The sequence below is a fragment of the Monodelphis domestica genome, chromosome 1 (genome assembly GCF_027887165.1).
Source record: "Monodelphis domestica isolate mMonDom1 chromosome 1, mMonDom1.pri, whole genome shotgun sequence".
NCBI lineage: Eukaryota > Metazoa > Chordata > Mammalia > Didelphimorphia > Didelphidae > Monodelphis > Monodelphis domestica.
In genome coordinates this window covers 461390026-461413739 of record NC_077227.1, presented here as the reverse complement: position 1 = coordinate 461413739, position 23714 = coordinate 461390026, and the positions used below count along the sequence as shown (strand labels likewise).

At 38.5% G+C, this 23714-nt stretch overlaps 1 protein-coding gene and 2 long non-coding RNA genes across 14 annotated transcripts in view; 2 read left to right on the top strand and 1 right to left on the bottom strand.

Annotated features, from left to right (window-relative positions):
* SPTAN1 (spectrin alpha, non-erythrocytic 1) overlaps positions 1-20450 on the bottom strand; it is a 65317-nt gene extending 44867 nt beyond the window's left edge. For 8 of the 12 annotated variants that reach the window (XM_016422591.2, XM_016422597.2, XM_016422592.2 and 5 more), the window contains exons 1-5: positions 17338-17385; positions 10824-11063; positions 8435-8560; positions 3941-4081; positions 3375-3521 (exon numbers count right to left, since the gene is read on the bottom strand). In XM_016422591.2, coding sequence (XP_016278077.2) covers positions 3375-3521; positions 3941-4081; positions 8435-8560; positions 10824-11063; positions 17338-17370 — 687 coding nt within the window. In that variant the 5' untranslated portion in view covers positions 17371-17385. Of the gene's footprint in view, positions 1-3374; positions 3522-3940; positions 4082-8434; positions 8561-10823; positions 11064-17337; positions 17386-19862; positions 20156-20319 lie in introns of those variants that run through there. The other 4 variants (XM_007475091.3, XM_056822564.1, XM_056822568.1 and 1 more) reach the window with 3 other exon arrangements.
* LOC130458296 (uncharacterized) lies at positions 258-2568 on the top strand. Its single transcript, XR_008917424.1, has 2 exons — positions 258-494; positions 2055-2568. It is a non-coding gene; the product is annotated as an uncharacterized LOC130458296 (long non-coding RNA).
* A 12-nt stretch (positions 20451-20462) lies between the features above and the next one.
* On the top strand, positions 20463-22965 carry LOC103094619 (uncharacterized). Its single transcript, XR_458328.2, has 2 exons — positions 20463-20545; positions 21561-22965. It is a non-coding gene; the product is annotated as an uncharacterized LOC103094619 (long non-coding RNA).
* Positions 22966-23714: the final 749 nt, after the last annotated feature.

Genomic DNA, 23714 nt, shown 5'->3' with positions numbered 1-23714 from the left:
AACAATTTCTGACTTCAAAGGACTCATGCTCTACTGGGAATAATATGAATATAGATAAAACAAAATATGCAAGAAGTAAATATTAATAGGAATGGGGGAAGAAACTATTACTAAGGGGATTAAGTTAGACCTTGGATCTGAGTTAACACTTGAAAATAAGGCCTAAAGGGAACTAGAGATTCTAGGAGGATGAGCCTGAGTTCCAGGCATAGATAAAGGGATGAGTGGTGGAGTGTTGGGAATGGAATATAGGAAAGTAAGGCAGTTGTGATGGAATGTAAAATTCACAAGGTAGAATGGTAGAATGGAGCCAGACTGAAGAGATTGTAGTTTACTCTGGAGGCAACTTAGAGCCTCTGGAGCCTCCCTCTTGGGCCAGGTCAGACTTTTAGGTAGCAGTATGGAAGATGGATTGGAGAGGAGAGGGGCTCAGGACAAATTCAAAGGAGAGTCTTATAATCCAGATAAGAAATGATAAGGGCCTGACCCCAAGGGTAAGTAGAACAAAGGAGGCAAATGTAGCAGAGGTATAATCAACAAGACTTAACAGATGATTAGATAGGTGTGGGAAAGGAGAAGGTTAAGAATGACTAAAATTATGAACTTGGGTGACTGGAAGGATACTGGTACATTCTTCAGAGAAGTTAGGAAGAGAGGTTTTGGTAGAAAGACAATTTGTGTTCTGTTTGGACCCAAGTTTGAGATGCTTATGGGATAAGGGTTGGCAGTTGTTTATGTGGGACTAGAATTCATGAGAGACTATAGGTGAACATATATACAACTGGAAATCATGTATAGAGATGACAGGTGAACCTGCAGGAAGTAATGAGATCAAAGAAATGAAGGGAGAAATGGATCATGGACAGACCTTTCACACAGACACAACAGGGCACACAGGAGATGATGCAGTAAAAGTCAAATAAGTGGTAGGAGAACAAGGACAAAGAAGTGTTAAGAAAACCCAGGAGGAGAGGGCAGCTGGGTAGCTTGGTGGTTTGAGAGCCAGGTCTAGAGATGGGAGGTCCTAGGGTTCAAATCTGACCTCAAGACACTTCCTAGCTGTGTGACTCTGGTCAAGTGCCTTAACCCCCACTGCCTGGTCCTTACTGCTCTTCTGCCTTGGATCCAATACATAATACCAATTCTAAGGTAGAAGGTAAAGGTTTAAAAAAAGAAAGAAAAGAAAATCCAGGAAGAACATATCCAGGCCAAAGTGATGATCAATGGTGTCAGAGGATGTAGGGGCCAAAAATATTCAGTACTTCTTAGAAGAGGACATTGGATTTTCCAATAAAAAGGTTAATGGTGACTTTGGAGAGAGCATTTTTAGCTGAGCAATGAGGTCACAAGCCAGAATGCAAGGGGCTGAGGAGCAAAAGGAGGTCACAGAGTGGAATCTAGCTGTGAAAGAGAAAAGAAATATAGTCCTAGAACTTGGGAAGACAGTAGGCTCAAGTCAAAGGCCTTTTTTTTTTTTAATGGTTGAAACTTGGGATATATTTGTCAATAGCCAAGAAGCTAACAAGGAAAAACTGAAAATCAGAGTGGAGAAGAATGAACTCAATTCAAATCAATCTTTAAGTACCTATGTATAAGGAACTGAGGATACAAAGAATTAACATTCTATGGGGCATACACATACGATAAGAAGTAGTATTTGGAGATATATGAAGAAATCTGGGGCAGAAGATTTCTTTCTCTCTCTGTCTCTTTCTTTTGTTAATCTTCTGAGCCACTTGCCTGCCTTCTGAAAAATATATTTCTAAAGAAGTCAGGTAGATCAGCTTAAATAATTTTGAACTTTATAAAAAGTTTTTATCAGACAAAAAAAATGTCAATGGCCTCACCTACACTTAGAAACTCTATATAATTTATATAACTTAACATTTTTTTATTTCCAAATTCAATTGCCTTCAGTTTTCAAACTTGTGAACTGTTGTTTATGAGTCTATCAAGTAACTCAGCCTTCACACTAAGACATTCAAAGCAATCAATCTGCTAATCTGCTCATTTCAAACTTTTGAAAGGTTCTTAAATGTATACACTTCTTCCAGGATACCACTGCAATGCAGTGGGGACTTCAGGACATCTGGAGAACAAGAAAGCAGATCTTTAATAGTATTTTATGTCACATGGAAGGGTCAAGTTTCACTGATAGAATGAATGCCAATCATTCAACAAGAATATGCCTTCAGCAAAGATACTTAAAAATGAAATCACCCCCAAAGAAATAACTAAACAACTCATGGCAGATAAATGGAATGAAATACTATTGTCCTCTAAGAAATTATGAAGGGGAGGGGGGATTAGAAAAACATGAGATGACATGAATGAACTGATAAGAGTGAACAGAACCAATCAAGAGAACAATTTGTACAACGACAACAACATGGTAAAGACAAACAATTTTGAAAGAATTAGGAACTCATCAATATAATGACAAACCATGATGCCAGAGGATGAATGATGAAATGTGCTACTACCTCCCCTCCTGGAAAGAAACTCAGTATAGAATCAGACATATTTTTGGACATGGCCAATACATAAATATGTGTCTGACTGCAACAATGGGGTTTTGTTTTTCTTTCATTTTCAATGATAGAAGAAATAAGATGGGCTTTGCTGATTGAAAAAAAAAGTACTATATAATTTATTATATAGTATATAATTTATATGTATATTAATGTATGTTTGTGAAGAGTTTCACACATTAATTACCTTATTTAAGTTAAGCAAGTTAAAATTGAACCTCATCTTCTATGAGTTTAAGTGTGTATGCTACACAGTAAGCTTTGAGCTCTTTAGAGGAAGGCAATAAAGACAGGGAGGGGCATTTCTGCCCAGTAAAAGCAGTGAGGTAGAGTTAAGTTCCTCCCATTTTGTATGTTCCTCCTTTTCTGCAACCTATTCATTACAGTGCCTTCCCTAAGCTAAGATACCTCAGGGACCTGGGAAGACTTCTAATCACAGTGGAAGCAAAGAATAATCACAGGCTTGATGGAAGCTTGCCAATCCTTTCTAAGGAAGCTCTACCACACCCTCTCCTGAGAAACTCTTTGGGGCAGAGCTTTACATGAAGCTTGATTAAGCCTCACTCTAAATTGGGTAGATGTGAGAATACTCAAATGGACTGTCTTTTTTGCCCAAGGTGACCAGTGTAGGTTGCTTTAAGTAAGAAAGCAAACATTTTCAGGAAAAAAGCAAGATTGTTCAAACTGATGGACTTAACATGGCTTAAGCCACCAACAGTTCTATTTTGGGATATGGGATCTACTCATAAATTACAAACAACACCTAAATTTCCTTTAGGATACTCCAGGAGAAGTTGGTATCAATGATGTTCTAGAATACATATGATTTCCACTGCTGTTTACCTGGATAAGTTTGGCAGCAAACTGATTCACTTCATTTACTCTCTCTTCATGAGCAGCCATATCTGTCTGAAATTCTTCAAATTTCTTCTGTAAAACTTCCACATGTTCCAGGTCCTGACCCAGTTCCTCTGAAGTAACAATTGCTTCCTGTTCAGTAACCAAATCAGAACAGTTATCCACTAATGCACAAAAAATGTTTGCATAGCTTTCTTCTAAAAAAAAAAAAAAGCAAACCAAAAAAAACCCTCTTTCCTTGTATCTTAGAACTGATACCAGCAGACTCCCTCTTTATGAAGTACCAGATATATGGGGATATTTTTACCTGTTTATAATAGGAAGATTCAGGGTCCCTGAAAGCCAAACAAAGCCCTGGTAATAGCAACTTTTTTTCAAAACTCAGGTCACACACATTTGTTGAGAACCCTCCCAGGGTCTAGAGGTCTGGCAACCCCAACTATCTCTATTACAAAATCCTATTCCTTTTGTCAGATATTATCTATTGTTGGGCTTTCTTTTACAACTCTAGAACCTGGCAAGGTAGGGCAGGTTGTCTTGCCCAGACCTACCTTATCAGTGATCCAGTCCATCACATCTTCACACTCTCGTAAATACTGCACCAATTTTTGTGCCTGCAGTAATTTTACTCCCTTCTCCCGCATCTTCTCCAGGAGTAGTTCCCATTGTCGGTGTAGCTCCATCAAACGAGCCTGCAGAACAAAATCCAGCCTTATAAAGCATAGCTAACCAAAGGGGTGCTGACAGTGAGGACAGCTCTTTGGAGGAAGTAGTCAGAAACATTAGAAGACTTTGCATCAAAACTTTCTTTTAGGTAACTACTAAATTGAAAGGGCATTATAGCAACAAGAAAAAAAGAGTGGTAATGAGAAATAAATGAATACTAAAAATTAGTTTGATGTGCTTCAAGACTTCATAGGCAGATTTATTCTTGTCTCTTTTAAGGAAGTGTTTCTCAAATTGGAATGGCCAATTGAAGAGTCTAGTCTGTCCTTGATAGGAGGGATGATGCTCTTTTAAAAAGGGCATAAAGAATTAATGTAGATGATCATCTAGGGGAAGGATCCCAATCAAGGGGAAGAGGTACATGGAAATTGTGAATGTAAAAACAAACAAAAAAAACCCAACTAGTTATGGACCCTAAGGGAGACTGTAATAAGTATAAAGACTAAAAAAGGAAGGGTTCCTGAAATTTAATCAGATGACAAAAAAGAATCTTTGAAGATTAAGTTTGGGAGCTTGTATTGAAGAGATTACTGTGAAAAAATATTTATCAAATCTGTCCCAGTTCAGACATACAAATGATAATCACAGGTCACATGCTCTTTTTCCAAAGTAGAAATAAACATATCCTAAATAATGTTTCCAGCATCATTGGGTTTTATTGGTTTGGACCCAGTCAAATTAAGAATCTTACACTGGCTGGCAAAGAAACAGGTCAAAACTCTATATTCAGATTTGGGGTAAGGATTCCTTCTTAACAGTTGTGCCTACCCAAGATGCTGGAAGTTTCTCTATAACACCATCAAAAGCAAAGAAACTAAACACAAAAGAGGAAGAGCCATGAATTCATCCCTGTTGACAATGCCACTCCCATTAAAACTGTAACTTGAAAGTCAAGTTACTGAAGCTAATGGATATTTAATATAGGAGGATTCTCAGGAGACAGTTGCGTGTACTTAATCTGATGGGGAGAAAAAAGGTTCACACCAAACTCACTTCCAACACTGTACATTAACATTGCAAATAAGCCAAGGAAGGAAGAAAGAAGGCAGTGGCATCTCCAAGAAGTGAAAAAAGATAGAACAGATGGCACAGTAAACACTCTACCTACTCGTATGTGGGACCCAATGTGGGTGGCTGTGACTATGGGACGACACGCGGTCCGGTAAGGCGTGAAAGTCTGAACCAGTAATAGAGAGATTACCCATAATACAGTATACAAATAGCTTTCATTCACCCATCCAATTCCATGATAGTGATGGCATTAAAAGCTATCTAAGGGATTACTGACTTCTGTAAAACAAAGGACTAAGAACCTTAAGAAAATTGAGAACACTAAGGTATGACTAGGGGGCAGGACACAGCCCAAATTTAAAGTATCACAAAAAATTAAATACATCTTATAAAAAACTTTAATCCAAAAATTAACTCTATCCATAGCAAATTTTGTATTACTGATTAAAAGTCTGTTACAAAATAAAGTACTAATGCAAGAGAATAAGTCTTTTCTTTCTAGATTAGTCTTATCTTCTGAATTCTATAGGTTAGTTTCACAGGGCTTTTATTATTATAAGACTATGGGTGGGTATGGTGGCAAGGATTACTAGTCTGAACAAAGACTCCAATGCCACCATCATAACACTTGAGAAACATAACAAAGGTTGACTGTCTAGAAAGGAAAGTCCTGGTCTTGAGTCAGGTAGATTTATTTCTCAAGCAGAATTTGATGTAAATAGTAACTTAAATTTTTTAAAATTTATTTTAAAATATTTTTCCATGGTTACATGAAAACAGTAATCTTTTTTGAAGAAGCAGCAGAAGTTTAAAAAAAAAGTGGGGGAAAAAAGATAGAAAAGCTTAATAGGCATTACCAATCAACACTGGTTGAAAATAAGGGGAAAAAGTATATTAATATAGGTTAAGAAAGAGAACTTCAGAAGAAAATATTTTAACAATCTACTTAAGATTTATCATGGGCACTGAGGTGACTAACATCTGGATTTATCAAACAGGATTTTGTTATCAATTGATTTCCAAAATGCACGTTACGATACAGAAATGATCTGTCTGGGCTATTTTTACTTCTTCCATTAGAAACATGGGACTAATACTACTGACATTTATAAAGGAAGCCCAGTATGAGGAGAAAGGAACAGAGCTGATTCTTACCTCAATATTGATATATCACTCTAAGAAGAAATGGTCTAGCACAATTTTTTTTCTTAATTGAAATTATTTCACAGAGGGTTATTACAGAATTAGAGAAATGGGCATTTTGTAAAGAAGCCCATTCATTACTACCATTTCTTCAATTAATAATAAAAGTTATAAATGATTGGTTTCTAACATGGTGGTTGCACATATTCATTACAAGACTGCTTACTACAGATCAGGGAAAATTTGACATAGGTAGAAAAAGAGTTTTTAAAGGCTCATTGTGTATATAAGACATTATTACATAGACTAGAGTACAGAAGATACCTCCTGTGATAAAGGATGAAAAGGCTTGCAATTTGCATATCTGTGAAAAACCTGAAAAATGCAAACCTAGGTATGATTGACTGACATGTGACCAAGGGTCACATCAGAGCCTGAGCTGCAGGATCTGGGAAGATTCCATCTTGGCCCAACTGACTTTCTTCTGGTACCTCCCTACACTTGGTAGTAAAAGCTAATGAAGCCTAAGTCGAGAGGAAAGCTTATAGAATACAGAAAAGCATTGGTCCATCCTCCAAGAAAAACAAGGTTATTCGGGTAAAAGCAAAAAGTGAATAAAAAGCACAATGAAGAAAGCAGCATAGAAGTCATCTTACAGAAAATTATTTTCTTCAACATTCCTTATTGTAAAAAGGAATTCATTGTTCTCTTGAGTTTACACTAGTGAAAGGGAATCCTTTATTCTCTTTGCCTAGTAGGAGCTAACACTTTGGTTAACAATACCTTAAGTACCTCATTAGATTTGTGAAGCCAGGATTAACTCTACTTTGTCTATCTTTTGATTGAATCAACAAACTCAAGCTAGGTGGAGGAGTTCCAAAATCATTTAGCAAATTCACACCCTAGTTAGTGCTAGGTGAGAAGCCAGCAAGATACTTGGAAGAGCTCTACCCCCTTTAAAAACTCAGTCAGAAACTTGTTCTTTCAAGAATCCACAAGAGAGTTCACACCCTCAGAAACTGAACCCCCTGGGCAGTGCTAGACAATTTTGGAAATTGTGATTGACCCCTGTGAAGAGGGGCAGAGTCAAGGAATCACCATAAAAGCAAGCTCTGAATTCCGTCTGGGGAAAGATGGTCTTGAAGAAGGTTGTCTGAAGATAACCTTCTAATTGGGGAGAGTCTTACTGGAGGGAGCTTACTGGAGACTGCGACTTGGATGGTGAGCTTGGAGCTCAGCTTCAACTTAGACTGACTCCTGGACTACTTCATTGGGTGAGTGAAAAGCTGAATCCTTTCCTATTTTCCTAAGAGGCTAGCTTCCATCTTGGAGGAGGCCTTGTGGTTACTCACCACCAGCCTTCCTGATTGAGAGCTTTAGGTCACTATCCCCCTCATATTTCTCCTTTAACATTTCCTCTCTATTTGTAAATATTTGGGAATACATTTCTGACTCAAAATATAATAAATATCGGGGACCACATAATTTCATAAAATTATTATCCAACCATTAAATTTAACCCTTACACTTAGCATTAAAAATTTTCAAAATGAAACAGAGATCTTTTATTCTCATACTCTCTTCCATGTGCAAATGTTGAATCTAGTCATACTAGGTAGAGCACACTGCAAAAGGCTTGTACAACAAGCATTAATCAAGACTTGTGGTTACCAGCAGCTAAATCTGTTTATTGGTTGTGACTTTTTTAAACCATTTTTTTCAGGCCAAGGACATCTACCAGGGCAAGTCCAAAATTAACAAATGGCCCAAGATGGATGACCTCTGTTTATGTGCCAGTAATTAATTTTATTTTCCATTGTGTCAAGCCTCAAGTAAATTTATCATTGACATCTGTCCTTTGCTAATTACCTCTCCAAAAAAATTATAGTGTAATTTGTCTAATCCTAATTATAGCACTTTAGTTATTTTCTAGATTGCTGTCCAAAACGGCTAGCAACATCTTCAATGAATACACAATTATTCTTGCTTACTCTGAATCACCATAATTTTAAAAAAAGGTTTGGTTACCTCCTTTAGAATTTGATAAAACTCTCTTAGAATGTTTTAAAGACCTAAAATCTATTAAGTGTGCTAAGCAATCATGGCCTTAATAAAATTCTTCTTACTCTTGGACAAAAGTCACTGCATTGGGTACTCATACTTACTCTTATAGTTTCAGATGCGAAATGCCCTTCTGAGATCATCAGGTTGCCGGTCTCATCCAGTTTCACAATGGCACCTGAATTGGCCTGTACTTCAGCTTCAAAGGCCTGGTGTTTCTGAAGCTTCCCCTATTGAGGGAGCACAAGGAAAGAGAGAAGAGGCAACCACTCAGCTCAACATAGCTTTCTTCTTAAGTCTCTTCCTTCACCCTGTTCCAACAACTCACTACCTACTCACTATCTCCCCTTCTCTACTACTTGGCTCAAATACCATAATAGTTCTAAATATATATTGCTCTAGGAACAATAAGTGTTTAGTAAAGAAAAAATATATATGTTCAACAGAAAATTGCAATGTTTAAAATATCTAAAAATGTATACTTATATAAAACCATCATATTAAAAATATATATATTTACTGCTAATTTTTTCAATATATTTCAAATCTGATAAAAATATTTTGCTTTATAGTTGTCTGAGACACTGACAAGTTAAGTGGCTCCTTTTAAGTGTCATAAAAACAGCCTTTAAGTGTCATAAAAACATAAAACATAATCTTTTAAGTGTCAGAGGTAGGATCTGGTTTTCAGGTCTGACTCCAAGGCCAATTATCTGATTGACTAATCCATAATGCCCTCCTCTAAGAACAGTTGCAAATCTTCACTGTTAAGTCTTGTTTCCTACACTTCCGTACCCCAGAAGAGATTGAGAATGGTATCTTTATCTTCTTTAATTTTAACATCATTCTCTTAAAAAAAAATAAATGTGATTTCAAACTACAAGGTTTTATAATGCCAGATCCATATTTGGACAAACTCTAGCTTATGATCAGACCAAAGTACAACCCAATTGCATTCATGTTGGGGCCAGGAAACTTCCAAGGGAAAAATTCTACAGTTCCAAAACCAATGTCAATCACACCTCCAAGTATGGCTTTGATGAAGGTGCAAAATCTACTTAAAGTAAAAGCTAAGTACATAGTTGGGGGGGGGGGGGGGCCAGAGGAGAATGTATAATGAATATAAATTAGCTAGTCATGTCTAATAATGCCATTGTATGAGTTTACACCCTACAAAATCTTTCCTCTTTACAGGCTTTTGGACACTGGCTTGCCAACAATTGCAGGGCTCTACAATTCTGCATGGATTAAACTTTTTAATGTCTTATTAGTATTTTCCTAGAATACTACTCAGGTGAATCTTCAGAATTCTAAGAGTAAAATTCTAAGGCAGATCTGGGCAAAAAATTTTAATTAATAGCACTCTTTTGGCATGACAAAAGGATTTAAACCCCATATACATACAACACATACCTGAAGCTAAAAATGATCACTCTCCAAAATTGATGGAAAGAATGCTCTTTTTTTCTTGATAAACCAGTAATGAAATGTCTGATATTAAATATTCTATAGTAACTCTGTAGAGATATAGTGCTGGATTTGGGAGCTAGCAAGACTTAGGTTCAAATACTACTTTGACACTTAACTACTAAGCTATGTGACTCTGAGCAAGTCACTAAATATTTCTGTTCCTCGGGCACCTCTCTAGAACTTATTTAGGTATAATAAGTCATAAATGAGTTTTGATCAGGACAAAAGAGGAATTCCTAATCTGAGGTCTCTACAACATATATTTTGTCTAGCGTTGTTCTGAATTCATATCAGCAATAAAAATACAACATAATCTTTTAAAATTAGTATTATAAAAGATCAATTAATGGGGGCTCCAAGAAGATGCTTAAAGATCATTCAAGACAGATTGACTAATTTTTAAAGAAAAATTTCTAGTGTCAGACCGTAATATTATAGTTTCATATAAATTTGCAGTAAATATATTTTGCTATAGTAATTTTTTACAATTTATAGAAAAATATTGAGTATTAAATAGGTTATATAGTGGATAGAGAGCTGAGCCTGGAATAGGGAAGACCTGAACATAAATCTGGCCTCAGACAATTACTAGTTGTATAATGCTGGGCAAATTCATTCAATCCCATTTGCCTCAGTTTCCTCAATTGTAAAGTGGAAATAATAACAGCTCCTATTTCACAGGGCCACTGTAAGAATTGAATGAGATATTTGTAAATGTACTTAGCACAGTGCCTGACATATGGCAAGTACTAAATAAAGGCTTATTACCTTCTCCATATATTCATTTATTTTTTCTTCTGAATATTGGGCTCTCTTATAGTCCAATTATAACTATTTAGTACTTTCAATATTTTAAAATATTATATAAAATTAATTTAAGTAAAAATATGTACTATTAATTTACATGGACAGTATTTACTTAAAATACTTTATTGTCTAATTCCTTTTTGAATCTTTTTTTAAAATAAAAAATCTTTTGCCCTATGGTTTAAACAAGAATTTAGGCGGTGGGCTGAAACCTACTTGCAAATTGGTTGGGTCCTTGTAATTTTCATCTGATGCAATCTGAAGCTTCTCTTGGATCCATTTTTCCAACTCTTCAGCATCCCGTTGGAAAAACTGGAACCGATAGGAATCCTCAAGCTTCTGTCGCCTAAGGGTTGACAGCTCCTTAAAGCGGTGATATCGGTCCAGAACCTGCTGCCTCCTTTCTTGGATGTCTTCAGCTGTTTCCAGCACTTTGACCCCACTTGGGTCCATTTTCTGAAAAGCAAAGAGTTTTGAATTAGAATATGCTTAAACAGAATCAATGGAAGATAGTCCATATATGAATATTCTCAACATTTTCTTTCTTTTTATCAGATCTATGATTTTATGGGTGGGGATAGGGTAGGTGAAAAAAGAATAGGGTAAGAATTTCCTTTACCAGTACAGGTCTACATCTCTCCAACTTAGTCCTATAAGAGACCTGAGGCTTTGAGAAGTTAAGTGCCTGGCCAAATGCCATCCAGCCAGTCATGTAGAAGCCAGTTTGAATCCAGATGAATTGCCAATTCTATCCACTTTTGTCATGCTGCCACCCCATTCCCAACATGGCTAAAAGGAAAACTGCTTTCTAGAAGAACAGCCCATATAAGTGGGGCTAAGAAACGGTACCAATTCCCAGCAGCCTAACAATAAAGCTCAGATTCGGACTGCTAACCTTTTTTTCTTTCAATTAAAAAAAAAATCTTCTTTTTATCTTAGAATGGATCCCAAAGCAGAAGAACAGTAAGACTTAGGCAACTGGGGTTAAGTGACTTGGCTACGGTCACAGAGTTAGGAAGTACCTGAGGCCAGATTTGAATCTAGGACCTCCCATCTCTATGCCTGAGCTACCCAGCTGCCCCCCCCCCCCCAAGACCATATATATGTACGTTTAACAATTGTGACTAGCAAAATTTCTCCACTACTGAGAAGTCTGGTGTATTTCCAATTGCAAATGAGGCACACCAAGATTATTTTATAAGGAACACATTGGGTGACAGTCACACCATAGATTCTTCTCTTGGTTTCTTATAATGTCTAGATAAGACTGGTAATTGTTGGGGGAAAGCAGGTACTTTGGAACTTAGTCCTGATCTTAACTTGGACTGAAGCAATTTTAATCTTATCTGCAAAGTATGAGATAAGGGATTAATAATCCAACCACAACTTTTTTCCCCAAATTGAAAAAATTAGTGCTTAATCTAGAAAAAAGCTGTACTCATGACTTAAAAGACAAAGCCAGGAAATATTAACTAGAGAAACATAGCCAAGCATCAACCTAATTAGCAAATATGAATCACATTTAATGAGTTCGGCCCAAGGTAATCTTGGATCTACCATAGGACAACATTTCTAGAAAATTAGCTGCTCTTTTCACTGTAGCTGAGATGCCACAGAGAAATCAAGATTAACACAAGTTCTTCCAGTGTCCAAAGGACAATAGTAAGATTGTTTCTAGAGAAATATACAAAAAGAGAATAAAAATAAATAGTACTTGTGTTTCTGGCTTCTGAATAGTGTTTCTCTAAAAAAAAATAACATCTTGCAATGAAAAACAGAAGCTCTAGTGAAAATGCACACCAGATATTATTAGTTGAATCTTTTCTAACATACAGGCATTTTATAAAACAGCTAGGTGGCTCAATAGAGTCAAGTCTGGAGATCCTAGGGAGTAATGTGGGCTCTGACACTTCTAGCTATGTAACCCTGTTACTTCACCCCATTTACCTAGACCTTACCATCCTTATCTTGGAACCAATGATTCTAAGACAACAAAAACAAAAAATCAAACCACTGTCCAGGATAAAATAAAAAGCAATTATCTTGCTGATAGCATCCTCATTAGCACCACACCCTGTATTCCTTATAGGTTCCTCAGTCTTTATAGACAGGACTTCATTCATCCTCAGAGAATTCCTGAGAAATAAGATAGAGTTGTTTTTTATTTTTAAATAAAAACTCTTACCTTCTACCTTAGAATCAATACTGTGTATTAGTTCTGAGGCAATAGAGTGTTAAGGGTTAGGCAATGGGGGTCAAGTGACCTGTCCAGGGTCACATAACTAGCAAGTGTCTGAGGCCAGATTTGAGCCCAGGACCTGCTGTCTCTGGGCCCGGCTCTCAATCCACTGAGCCACCCAGCGCACGTAAGCAGTTTCCCTCCCCACTTTTACAGCTCAAGAAATTGAGGCAAATTGAAAGCAAATTAAAAACTGAACTAAAGTTTTCAACTCAAAGGTACCATATAAATCAATATTGATCCCAAGTATCCCATATATCCTGATCCACAACTTTGCTTACTAGACCTAAGACTGCTAGTCCTTTTTTCTCCAGTTAATAAAAACTCCCACTGATTATATCTTTGTTCTCTACCCTGGGCCATATGGTATTAATTAAAATGAATGTTGTGGTTAAAAATTGAGACATTGCCCAAGACAGCCGGACAAATCAAAACATGGTTGAACAGTTGAGAATCCCTATGTTGAACCATACCATCCATCATCTTGCATCCTTACATTTCCTAGTGAATTGGTAAGTCATGAAAACAGGTTGAATAACCCTCTTTAAGGTCAAGAAAGGAGGAAATAGTTTATCCATTTTGCTCTCACTAATTAAAAAAAAAATTCCTGTCAACACTCCCATAGCAAAGCAATGTCATAAGTGCAGGTATGAAATAACCACTGGAGTTTCTGAAAGACATTTTAAACTCTAGGGAGCTATTGTGTTATTTATCCCTGCCTTCTCATATCACAATTTCTATTCCTATTCTGTAACCCTCCAGCTGCTATGGAAACCTCCAAGAAATCATATTCAGTGAAAAGCTCTTTAAGATGGAAAAAACAAAAAAAACAACCCACCATTACATTCTTTTGAAGGTTTTCCAGGCCCCAGGGCTCATTGGCCTCAATCTACCAATGAGGTCGGACCATCCAGAGTTGAAGTTACCAACCTAAAAGGACCTCTTTGTAGCCCTAGTGAAGTAGAGCCAGTCTATTGTATACCAAGTACTTTGGTCAGGCGATAATGGACTGTTCTTTCTCCTACAGCAGATCAGCTGACATCAGCAGGCCTAGGTTCTGCCAAGATGCAATCAACTTGTCGCTAGGGAGCTTGGACACTGAAAGTCATACACTGCAGAACGAGGTCTGCATTCAGAATTTTCATTTGTAGAATTACAAGAAGCTAAGGTCTATACAGCACCCAACCTGAAATGGAACTCTATTCCCCAATTTAACTGCTATTTTCATTGCTCCATTAAGGGAAGGGCACCCCTTCCTCAAAGGTGGATGAGTTGAGGAGGGGCAACCTCAACTTGTTAAAATCTTCTACCAAATACCATAATAACCCTAAGATGTTACTTCTCTAGAAACAAAATTAAATCACCGACTTCATTTTTGGGCTCTGTTTACATACACTCCTCAGACCTCTCACTACTAAAGCTGCAGAATTTGAAGGAACCTGCCCAGTCTGTTCTAGTAACATGCTGTGGGCTTTTAAGGTCAAATTGGAGACACAAAGTTCCCCATTGATTCTAGAGAGGAATAAATTCTGGTCCTAGGACTTTAAAAAGAAAGAGCTAAAAAAAGATTCCTTTTTACAAAAAAAAAAAAGTTTTTAAAAAGCAACCTTTTATCTTTTTCAAGTTCTAAACAGTAATTTCTTTTTTTTTTAATTTATTTAATCAATTTAGAACATTATTCTTCGGTTACAATATCATTTCCCTCCCTCCCCTCCACCCACCCACCCTTCCTGCAGCCGACATGCAATTTCATTGGATATTCCATGTGTCCTTAATCAGAACCTATTTTCATGTTGTTGGTGTTTGCATTAGGATGTTCATTTAGAGCTACATTCCCAATCATATCCCCTCGACCCATATATTCAAACGGTTGCTAAACAGTAATTTCTAAAAACCACCAAAAGATCATTTGTAGACTATTACAAATATCAAGCAAATAACTACTTATCTCAAATCAGGTTGTAAAGTGATTTTTAAAAAGTATTCTGAAGAGGAGGGGGACAACATTTAACACTGAGTAAAACTGGTCTGATAATAGAAATATGTATTTATGTTTTTTAAATTTGTAAACATCATCTTTAAATTAGTGGAAAGCAAAACAACACAACAACAAAACCCAAACAAAAAAAAATAACACACCAAAACCCCCCAGCTTTTTGCAGATGTTATTTGAAAAGTGATGCTAAAAAGCAATGACGCCATTCAGTGGGGGCTATTTATAAATGCTGCAATGCAACAGTCATGATGTCAGCAGTCTTTCAGCAAAGAAAGCAGCTTGATCTCAGGGGGTTAAAGAGGAATTACAACTGTGCCATCAACACTGATAAACAAAAAATAAGACTTTGTCAGCATTTCCACAGGACGATTTAAAGTCTAAGGAGAGGAGGGCACAAAAATGTGGATGTTAACAGTTACTAAACCCCAGATCAATTTTCAAACTATCCTTAAAGCTTAAATATATCAACTGAATATGCTTGCATTTTCTAGATTTCTAGCTGGGGCTGATATTAATTAGTATTTATAGTTTCTTAATTAGTGTCCTAGGCCTGTGCATTTGTTTAAAAATGTACAAATGAAATCCTTAGTGTGGGCTGAGGGATGTTTTGAAGGTTAAGTAACACATTCAATACAAAGGTCAAAGATTTGGGGCATTGCAGATTTGGCATCTGCAATGAACCAGCAATTACAGCTTCTTTCTAGGTCTCATGAGTGGAAAAATTTGTAGTGAGGATAGTCAGAAATTTCTACAAAAGGAAAATCTTGAATCACCATCCTTTAAGAAATGAGTTGCACAGAAATTTGATAGGCATTGAAAGCAACCTCTGTATAAATCCAGGTTTCTAGAAAGAGTCAAATGAATATATATATATATATATTTTTTAAGATTGCATCTCCAATTCCATTCTTATTTTTTTAGAAGCTAAGAATACTACTTCACCTCTTTGATTAAAAAAAAAAAAAACAAACCCCCACACACAAAAATTTAGCTACCGAGGGGTTTTCGGGGACAAATCTGTTTTTATTAATTAACAGAATGAACAAGTAACTTGATTCACGGGGAAAATCTTTACACTAAATCAAAGAAATAACTAGTATAATCATTCAACAGTTCGGCTTTTCTGCTTAGTCAGACCTCAGATATTTAGAATAGATGATTTAGTTTACTGTGGCTTTGGAGAATAATAGTCTGTTAACTAAATTTTAATGTTCCCCAGCAAAAATATTAAATTTATAAGATTATAAAATTATAAGATTACTAGTTAGCACCCATAAAACATAACATTAATTTTCAGTTAACTAGAAGTCAGCAGGGTCTTAGCTTTGAGAAAGGAAATTATCTTGACTGCATTGCATCAAAATCCACAAAGAATATGATTTTTTGATGATCTTATTCCTGAATCCTTCCCAAAAATTATCACACCACTTACCTTTTAACTTATAACATTCAGATAAGAAGTACTTAAAGCACATTATCTTTATTGCAAACAAGAAAATGTTCTCTAGTATGGCCCATCTTTTTAAAAACCCCATTTAAAGGAATTAAACAGGGTCAATTAAAAAAAAAAAAGGCCTGCACCTTGGATTTATTGCCTATAATCATGGGATCATAGAATAATATAGATGTGGTGATCTAGTTCAATTCCCTCATATTTTACATAGGAGACTGAAGCTAGGAGGGGGTTAAATGACTAGCCCAAGACTATTCATGTATTTGGTGGCAGAGGAGAAAAAGAACATAAATGTAGGCCCTGATTTCATATTCAGGACTCTTTACCCTGCATACCATTACTCCTTCAGGTTTGACAGTCTATATATTTCTCTTTATTGGATATCAATTCTATTTGTTTCTAAATTTTTAAAAGATTCCAATTCAATAAATGCTCTAAAATGTTTCAAATAAAATGCTTTTTAGCTGTTTTTGGTATTTTTTTAAAAGGTAAAATTAAAAATTCCTATTATTCTAGAGACAATGCTACAATAAAAATAAATGCTGGTAGAGACAGGAAACAAACCCAAGTGGTGAACATATGGCACCGAGAACCAAAATGTCACTTTTACTAAGTGAATTGTGGTTCAATTTCTTTTCCAAACATTAACAACAACCTGTTTTGTCTCTTGGTTCCTAAGTCAAGCAATGACCAGGGAAGAAAAAAATCCAAATCCATGACACATGCAAACTATTGTAAAGTGATGAAATAATACATTCATGCGTCAGAAGAGGAGAAAAAATACTTAGGGATTTAGACATTTTAAAGTGAAGCTACCAAAAAATCCTTGGATCACACACCACACACCACCCTTCTCACTCCTCCATTCCCCCAACCCTAAACCCCAACTTGTCTGCTTAACAGAAAGATTCATGCAAGTCCAGTTTCTATCCACCCCTCTTCTCTGGTTTACAATCCTCTCTGACATCAGTATTGTGCCATCACTGCAAAACAGGCAAACCAGAGAAAGCAACACATTTTCTGCATGCTTCATGTCAAATACCTGGACTCTGCGCTTACGAAACGATGACAACATGATGGAAGAATGCAGAGTCTAAAGGGGGAGGGGGAAGAGCAAGATAATATACTGCTAAAGGCAAATTTAACAAGGGTAAATATAGATTAAAACTGTACAAGTAAATTCCATGTTCAGAATTCTTTTCTCTCCTTCTCCATGCTTCAGAGAACAATCCTAAGCATGTCATCTACCACAATGCTAATTTTTAATCCATCAGAATGCAGTAGCTATTTTTTTTCTAATAAAGGTGTGGCCAATCGCATTGCTTTTTTCAAACTACAGGCAATTGTTTTGAATGAGCCTCCTTAAGGAAAGATGATCATCCCTTTCCAATGTTATATGGAGTGTTTCTTTCTGATTACTTATAACATCCTGAATAAGAAACAACAGAGATTTAAGAGAAAAGCAATATACTTATCTCCATACACTACCATAGCCCAACCCATTGAACTAAGCCTAGATAAAGTCTGAGCTTCCTTTCCCAAATATCATTTCCTGTTTAAAAGCAAACAAAAAAATTAGTCCAAAGGAAATACATGAAAAACACTGAAGAGAAGTTGAGCATGCAAAGGAACAGCTGCTTTACTGAAAAAGCCTGCTTGAATGATTGTCCATAAGAGCTTTTTTTACATTCTTCCATTCTGAATTTGCTATCAAGGCATTGCATTCCAAGCTACTGTACATAGTTAACTGCTGCAGATGAACCCTGGCAGTTAGGAGTGCATACCTAGCACAATCCTCACATAGCTCAGAAAGGATTGATTACAGAGCCAGTTGGGTAAGCAGGCAGACTAGACCCCTATTGCCTTTGATGTAAATTCAGCAATGGGAGGATTGAGATTGAGCTGGACCTCTCCCAGTTATCCAACACTCAGTATCTGCAATATGCCCCTCCCTTTCAAGGGGCTTATTCCAAAGAACTAAAATGTAATAAATTCCTTTTTCATAAAACAGTTTCAATTTTAAAAGGTCAGACAGCTTGATAGAAAGATGTTACAACATTGAGAATAAGTGAAATTTCTTCTGTTTGATTAAAAAAAAACAACCCGAATCACTGAAAGAATTGTTTCATTAGAGTTGCTATTAATATCCAATAAGAATTATTTTACATCTATCCCTAACATCTTCCAATTTTTTTCCCCTGACTTTGGTTAGGTCCCTGGATAACATCCAATACAGTTTAAGTGTCCCACTGCTAATTATTGATCTACTTACCAAAAAAAGAATCAATTTCCTGCAGTAAGAAGTTGACTCAATCTTTTCCCTGATTTGACCTTGCAAAATACACAACTTAAAAAAAAAAAAGAACCCCCCCAAATCAACATTTATGACCAGACAAAATCAACTGCCTTAGTTGAATGATTTTTTAAAACCTCCCTATCTACAGTGCTACTCTTAAAATATGTCTCAATTTCTAGGTATAAAAAATGAACACCTCTCATCTCTTTGTGTTTTTCTGTCCTCTTCTCTCTCCTCCCCACACACTATGTACTTAAGTATGCATTCCAAGATATGGGCAATTAAAAAAAAAAACGGATCACTTTTAAAATATTATACTTCATCATTGGAATGAATTCTCTTCTATTGTATTCTCCCTCAAAGACCCGAGCTTGGGCTTTTCGAATATAACTTGATACAGCTAGAACAAAGAGCACAAATATTTCATGATTCATCATTTCAACATCGATTTTCCAAGTTGATACAGATTTCACCTCATCCTAGCTTTTCCAATCTGTCCAATAATTTACATATACAACTTTTAAACCTAAGAGCAGATTGTCTTAAAAAAAAAAGACAATTTACACTCTTCAGTTAAAGACACCTTTAAAGCAAATTTCTTTAGAAGAAATTCGCCCTAGATTATTTTCGAACAAGTCTGTTCTCGCATTCAATAGAAATTGATACAAAAAAGTCAAATTGTTTTAACCCGGGGGAGGGAGGGAACCTTTCTAACCTATTAAGGTATTATTGGAATGGTTTCACAATTTAAGTGTTGCATGATATCTACTTGATATTGACAAATAAATCACTAAGGTGGGGGTGGAGGAGAAGCACATTTGATGCAATTACAGAATCCCAGAGGTCGGTTAAAGAGGTGGACAAGTTAAAAAACAAACATATGTCGTGGATTCCTTCCTTCGGGATTTCTCGAGGTCACTGAGATTTCTGTTCGATGTCCTTCGTCAAAGGACTGATTGGTCTATATATCCAGCACACAAACTCTGACCTCTCACCCGTAGAGATTCGGTAAAGGCGGCTTCCTAAGCGACCCCCCCCCCCAACTCTAAATCCACTTCAGGGGGGACCCAAGCTGTTCCTGACCTTGGACTGGGAGAGTGAGGGTGGGGCTTTGATGCCTCAAGTCCCCCGACTCAGAGGCCTGGGTGGAGGGGCAGAAGAGGGCAGTGCGGTGGGTGGGCTGGGGCGGAGGCTGGAGTCGGCGTCGCTGCTCAGGGCTGGGCCGAATCGGGCGGGGATAGGGGTGGGGGTGGGTGAATGGGACTAGTTACCCGGGCGATCCTCTCAATGACATTCCTGCCACCGTCTGCCCAGGGCGGATCCGCCGAGTTTTCCCGCGAGCCACAAAGCTGGATCCCTCCCGGGCCTCGAATGCGGGGCGGGGGTGCGGGCGGAGCGCGGGCCAGGAGATCCGGAGAGGACCGGCTGGCTCTCCACAGCCGCCCCCGCCCGAGCTCACCTGTCCGTTTCCTCCCGTGGCCGGCCCCGCCCCTTCCCGCGAGCCCTAAGTCTCGAGCCCTCTTAGGACCCTTTCTCTCTCCCCTTCCCAGCCTCCCTTCGGTGCCCTGCACCTCCCTAAAACGCGAAGTTGTTTCCTCCCTCCCCCCCCCTCACCTCCACCTCCGCCCACGAAGGGCTACCCAGGTTCCCCAGGCTAGGCTATGAGACAGAAGAGGAAGCAGCCCTCGCCTGCCCCCGGGGGATGAGGGGAACCCCACTGCCTCTCACCGGTTCTAGGGCGGGGGAGTGGGGTTCGCGGGGACAGAGGAAGGGATAAAAGGCTCGGCTCGGCTCCACTCCGATCTGCTTCGTTCGTTTCCGCAGTGGCCAGTGGAGGCAGCGCGCGCTCCCCAGATTCTTTTAAAGGCAGCCCAGGCGCGCTCCCGACGACAGCGCGCGGGAGGGAGGGAGGAATTATCGGGAGCGGGGAAGAGGAGAAATCACGCTGCGAAGGGTAGGGAGGAGGAAGAAAGAGGCGGGGCTTTCGGGCCTCGCCCCAGCTGGATGGGGCGGAAAGGGCCGAGAGGTTCCGGAAGAAGTCGAAGGGGGTTGGGGAATTGCAGCGCAAACTGCGTGGGAGAACTAGAAAGGAAGACGCAAGCGGCTGGGGTAGCCGGACTCGGCACGTCTAGGGTGGGGCCGTTTTCATCCAGCTGCCCCCACCCCTTTGCAGTTTCCATCCCACCCCACCCCTAGCAGAGATGCTGTCCGGGAGTAAAGAACTGAGTTCCTGTCAGGGTGGGGACCACACAGTCCTAGGGGTGGGCAGTCAGGAAAACAGCTCCTTGGGGGGTTGTTGGAGGAGGCCCTGGACCCATTGTTCCCCATCCCCCCTCTTTCTCGCTAGAAAGTGTCGTGTATGGGAAAGGAGCCTGCCTAAGCTCCCACATTCTGAGAGTCTAGGATCCCTTCCCCCGTAGCGAGGCGGGGCTGGTCCTCCAGGCATTCACTGCAGCGCAGCCCTGTAAAAATAGCTCTTGTAGCCTCCGCTGCAGCATCTGCTTCCAGTGAGATATAGGGCCGAGACACACGGGATTAAACCGAGGGGAATGAAAAAACCACAGCTTCAAGGGGTCGTCATGACCGAAGCACTATTAAAAACAGCAAACACCTGAGTTTTCAACCTCAAGAAACCTGAAGGAGGGAGATGGGAAGGGAGAATCTGTTCCTTTAATGGCAGAGCTTCACGGGAGGGGACACGCGGCAGGTTGTTTCAATTGAAAAAAATAGCAGCAGGATAGATTGGAAATAATGCCGGATTTGGAATCATAAGACTTCTGTTCAAGTCTACTATTATTAATATGGTGACTTGGAGAAGTCACCACCTCTCAGAATGTTATCTGTATAATGGGGATAATACCTAGGTTACAGAAATGTGGTAAGAATCAACTAATACAGGTAAAAACCCTTCCTAAGCTTAAAGTTAGAAATACAAAGGTGAGATATTTAATCAAGCCATTATTTTTCAGAGACCCAAGCGCTTTCAAGATCTCTCCATTCCCCGGAAATGTATAGTGTGTCTCTATATATGTATATACACATATTTTTTCTCCAGTTTCGCTAACTGCAGAAGATGAAAGGGGGACAGCCTTTAGAAACAGTGGAGAAAACCATTACCCGGCTATCAAGAGGGAGATCTGCAGTGCAGAGTTAGAAAGCTTCTAAGCCGCAACCGACTGCAACCTGGTTCATTAAATAAACATGCAATGCACTGACCCTCCGCGGAAGGGTTGGTCCCGGGCCCAGTTCCGAGGCTCCCTGTACTCCTAAGGACCCGTTCCTTTCCTTGACTTGGGGAGCCCTGCCTAGATTCCTAACTCCCCAGTGCAATGTAACTGAAGGGAAGGGGATATTTTTCAAGAGGAAGCCATCATCCCAAAATAAAAGGACTGGCCACTCCCCCTAAACTCTGCAGACTCAGAGAAAAATGTGGCAACGGGGAATGTTTCCTGAAACCTATGTAGAGAAGGCTAGAGCAGAACAATTCCTCCCTAGGGGGATCATTTCAGTGAACAGCAGATCCTTTCAATATCCTCTTCCATTCCTGGCAGCAAGCAAACGTCTAATCAGATATTCAGCTCAGTGCACAAAATGGCTAACATCATCTAATGTGGCAGAGGCAGCTCTAGTTTGCACCAGTAAGGAATGCATTTCGTTTCAGTCGTGAGGAATAGATGTAACAAACCTTTTTGTGCCTTTGTCTCCCTTTGGAAAACCACTCTGGCTCCATGAATACTCTGCAGTGAGGTGGGGTACCAAACTACTAATGCCAAATACAAAGGAGCCTGGAAGCTTGGATAGACTGTTAAATTGCTATGTTGATTGCAGAATACAATCTAATTCCTGTTCAGTTATGAACTAAGGCTTTACCTAGAAAACTGTAAACCTCAAGCATTTGGAAGACTTTTTAAAAGGTCTGTCAACATTTGCATTAACTAAGTTCCATTCATTTAGCAGAATTTATTTAGTTCTTATTATGTACCTAACATAAGGAGCTCTTATGTTATAGAAGAGCTCTTAATGGAATACACTTTAAACTATATATCCTATGGGCTATATCAACTTTTGGCTCAGTACCTTTTTCAGGTAGTAAATACATATAAAATTAGGGAAAAGCACTGATTTTTAAAAATTGTACTCTCTCTGTGCAAGATTCAGCAATCAGATATTTATTGCACACCTATTATTATTCCATCATTTGTTGTTATTCTTGCATGGTTCAAACCACCATTCAATAGTTGCCCATCCTTTTGCCTTATCTAACAAAATTTTGCCAGAAGGTGGAAGGGAGAGTGTTGCCCTTGTTGTGTAACTCAGTGCTGCTGCCCATAGTCCATGGAAACATGGCTACAATCAAGTATTTGTCCAGCCTGACCTGTTGACTCAGTTTGTTCTGTTGCTGGCATTTCATGACTTCAAAATAGTGATCAATAAGAAAAAAAATTGTATATTCCACCCTAAAGTCATTTGCTTCTAACCCTGAAACAATTTGCAAGTTATTTGAAGGCAAGTACAGTACAATGCTGACCTGTATTTCACTACCAAGGTTTATCACCTGACAGAAAATTGTGAATTCCTGTGAGATCAACTTTTTGAGTTTTAATAGTAGTATGGGGAATTTTACTGGCCCAATATGCTTTCTCATCATGTCAGATTTCCTCCAGGTTCTTCCATCACAGGGCATCTACCCAGCAAACAGGTTTTATGTGGTTGCAGCCTACTAATGAGGTTGTTGGAGTAAGGTCTCATTTTGGCATCCTGACAGTTAAACTGATGTTTGTAGACAATCTTAGGAAAAATCAAAACAAAAAACTGATTCTTACTACCACCTGGCTTCTTTTCTACCACTGCCACCATTGCAGGGAAGGAATAAGTCAAACACAGGATCCCCAGCCAGGCCAATCTGTAGATAATACATGAGTTTCTCAGTTCTTAGCTAAGTAATCCCCAAATGGTCTACTAAAGGGACACATTCAATACCTACCTTCTTGCTAGGATATTCTCTGAAATATCACAGGGTACTTGTAAAGTCTCAAGAACTTACCTAGGGTCACACTTCAATGGCGAAATTAGACTTTTGTGGAGGAGATAAAAATAGTTTTAAAAAATGACTGTTATTGACA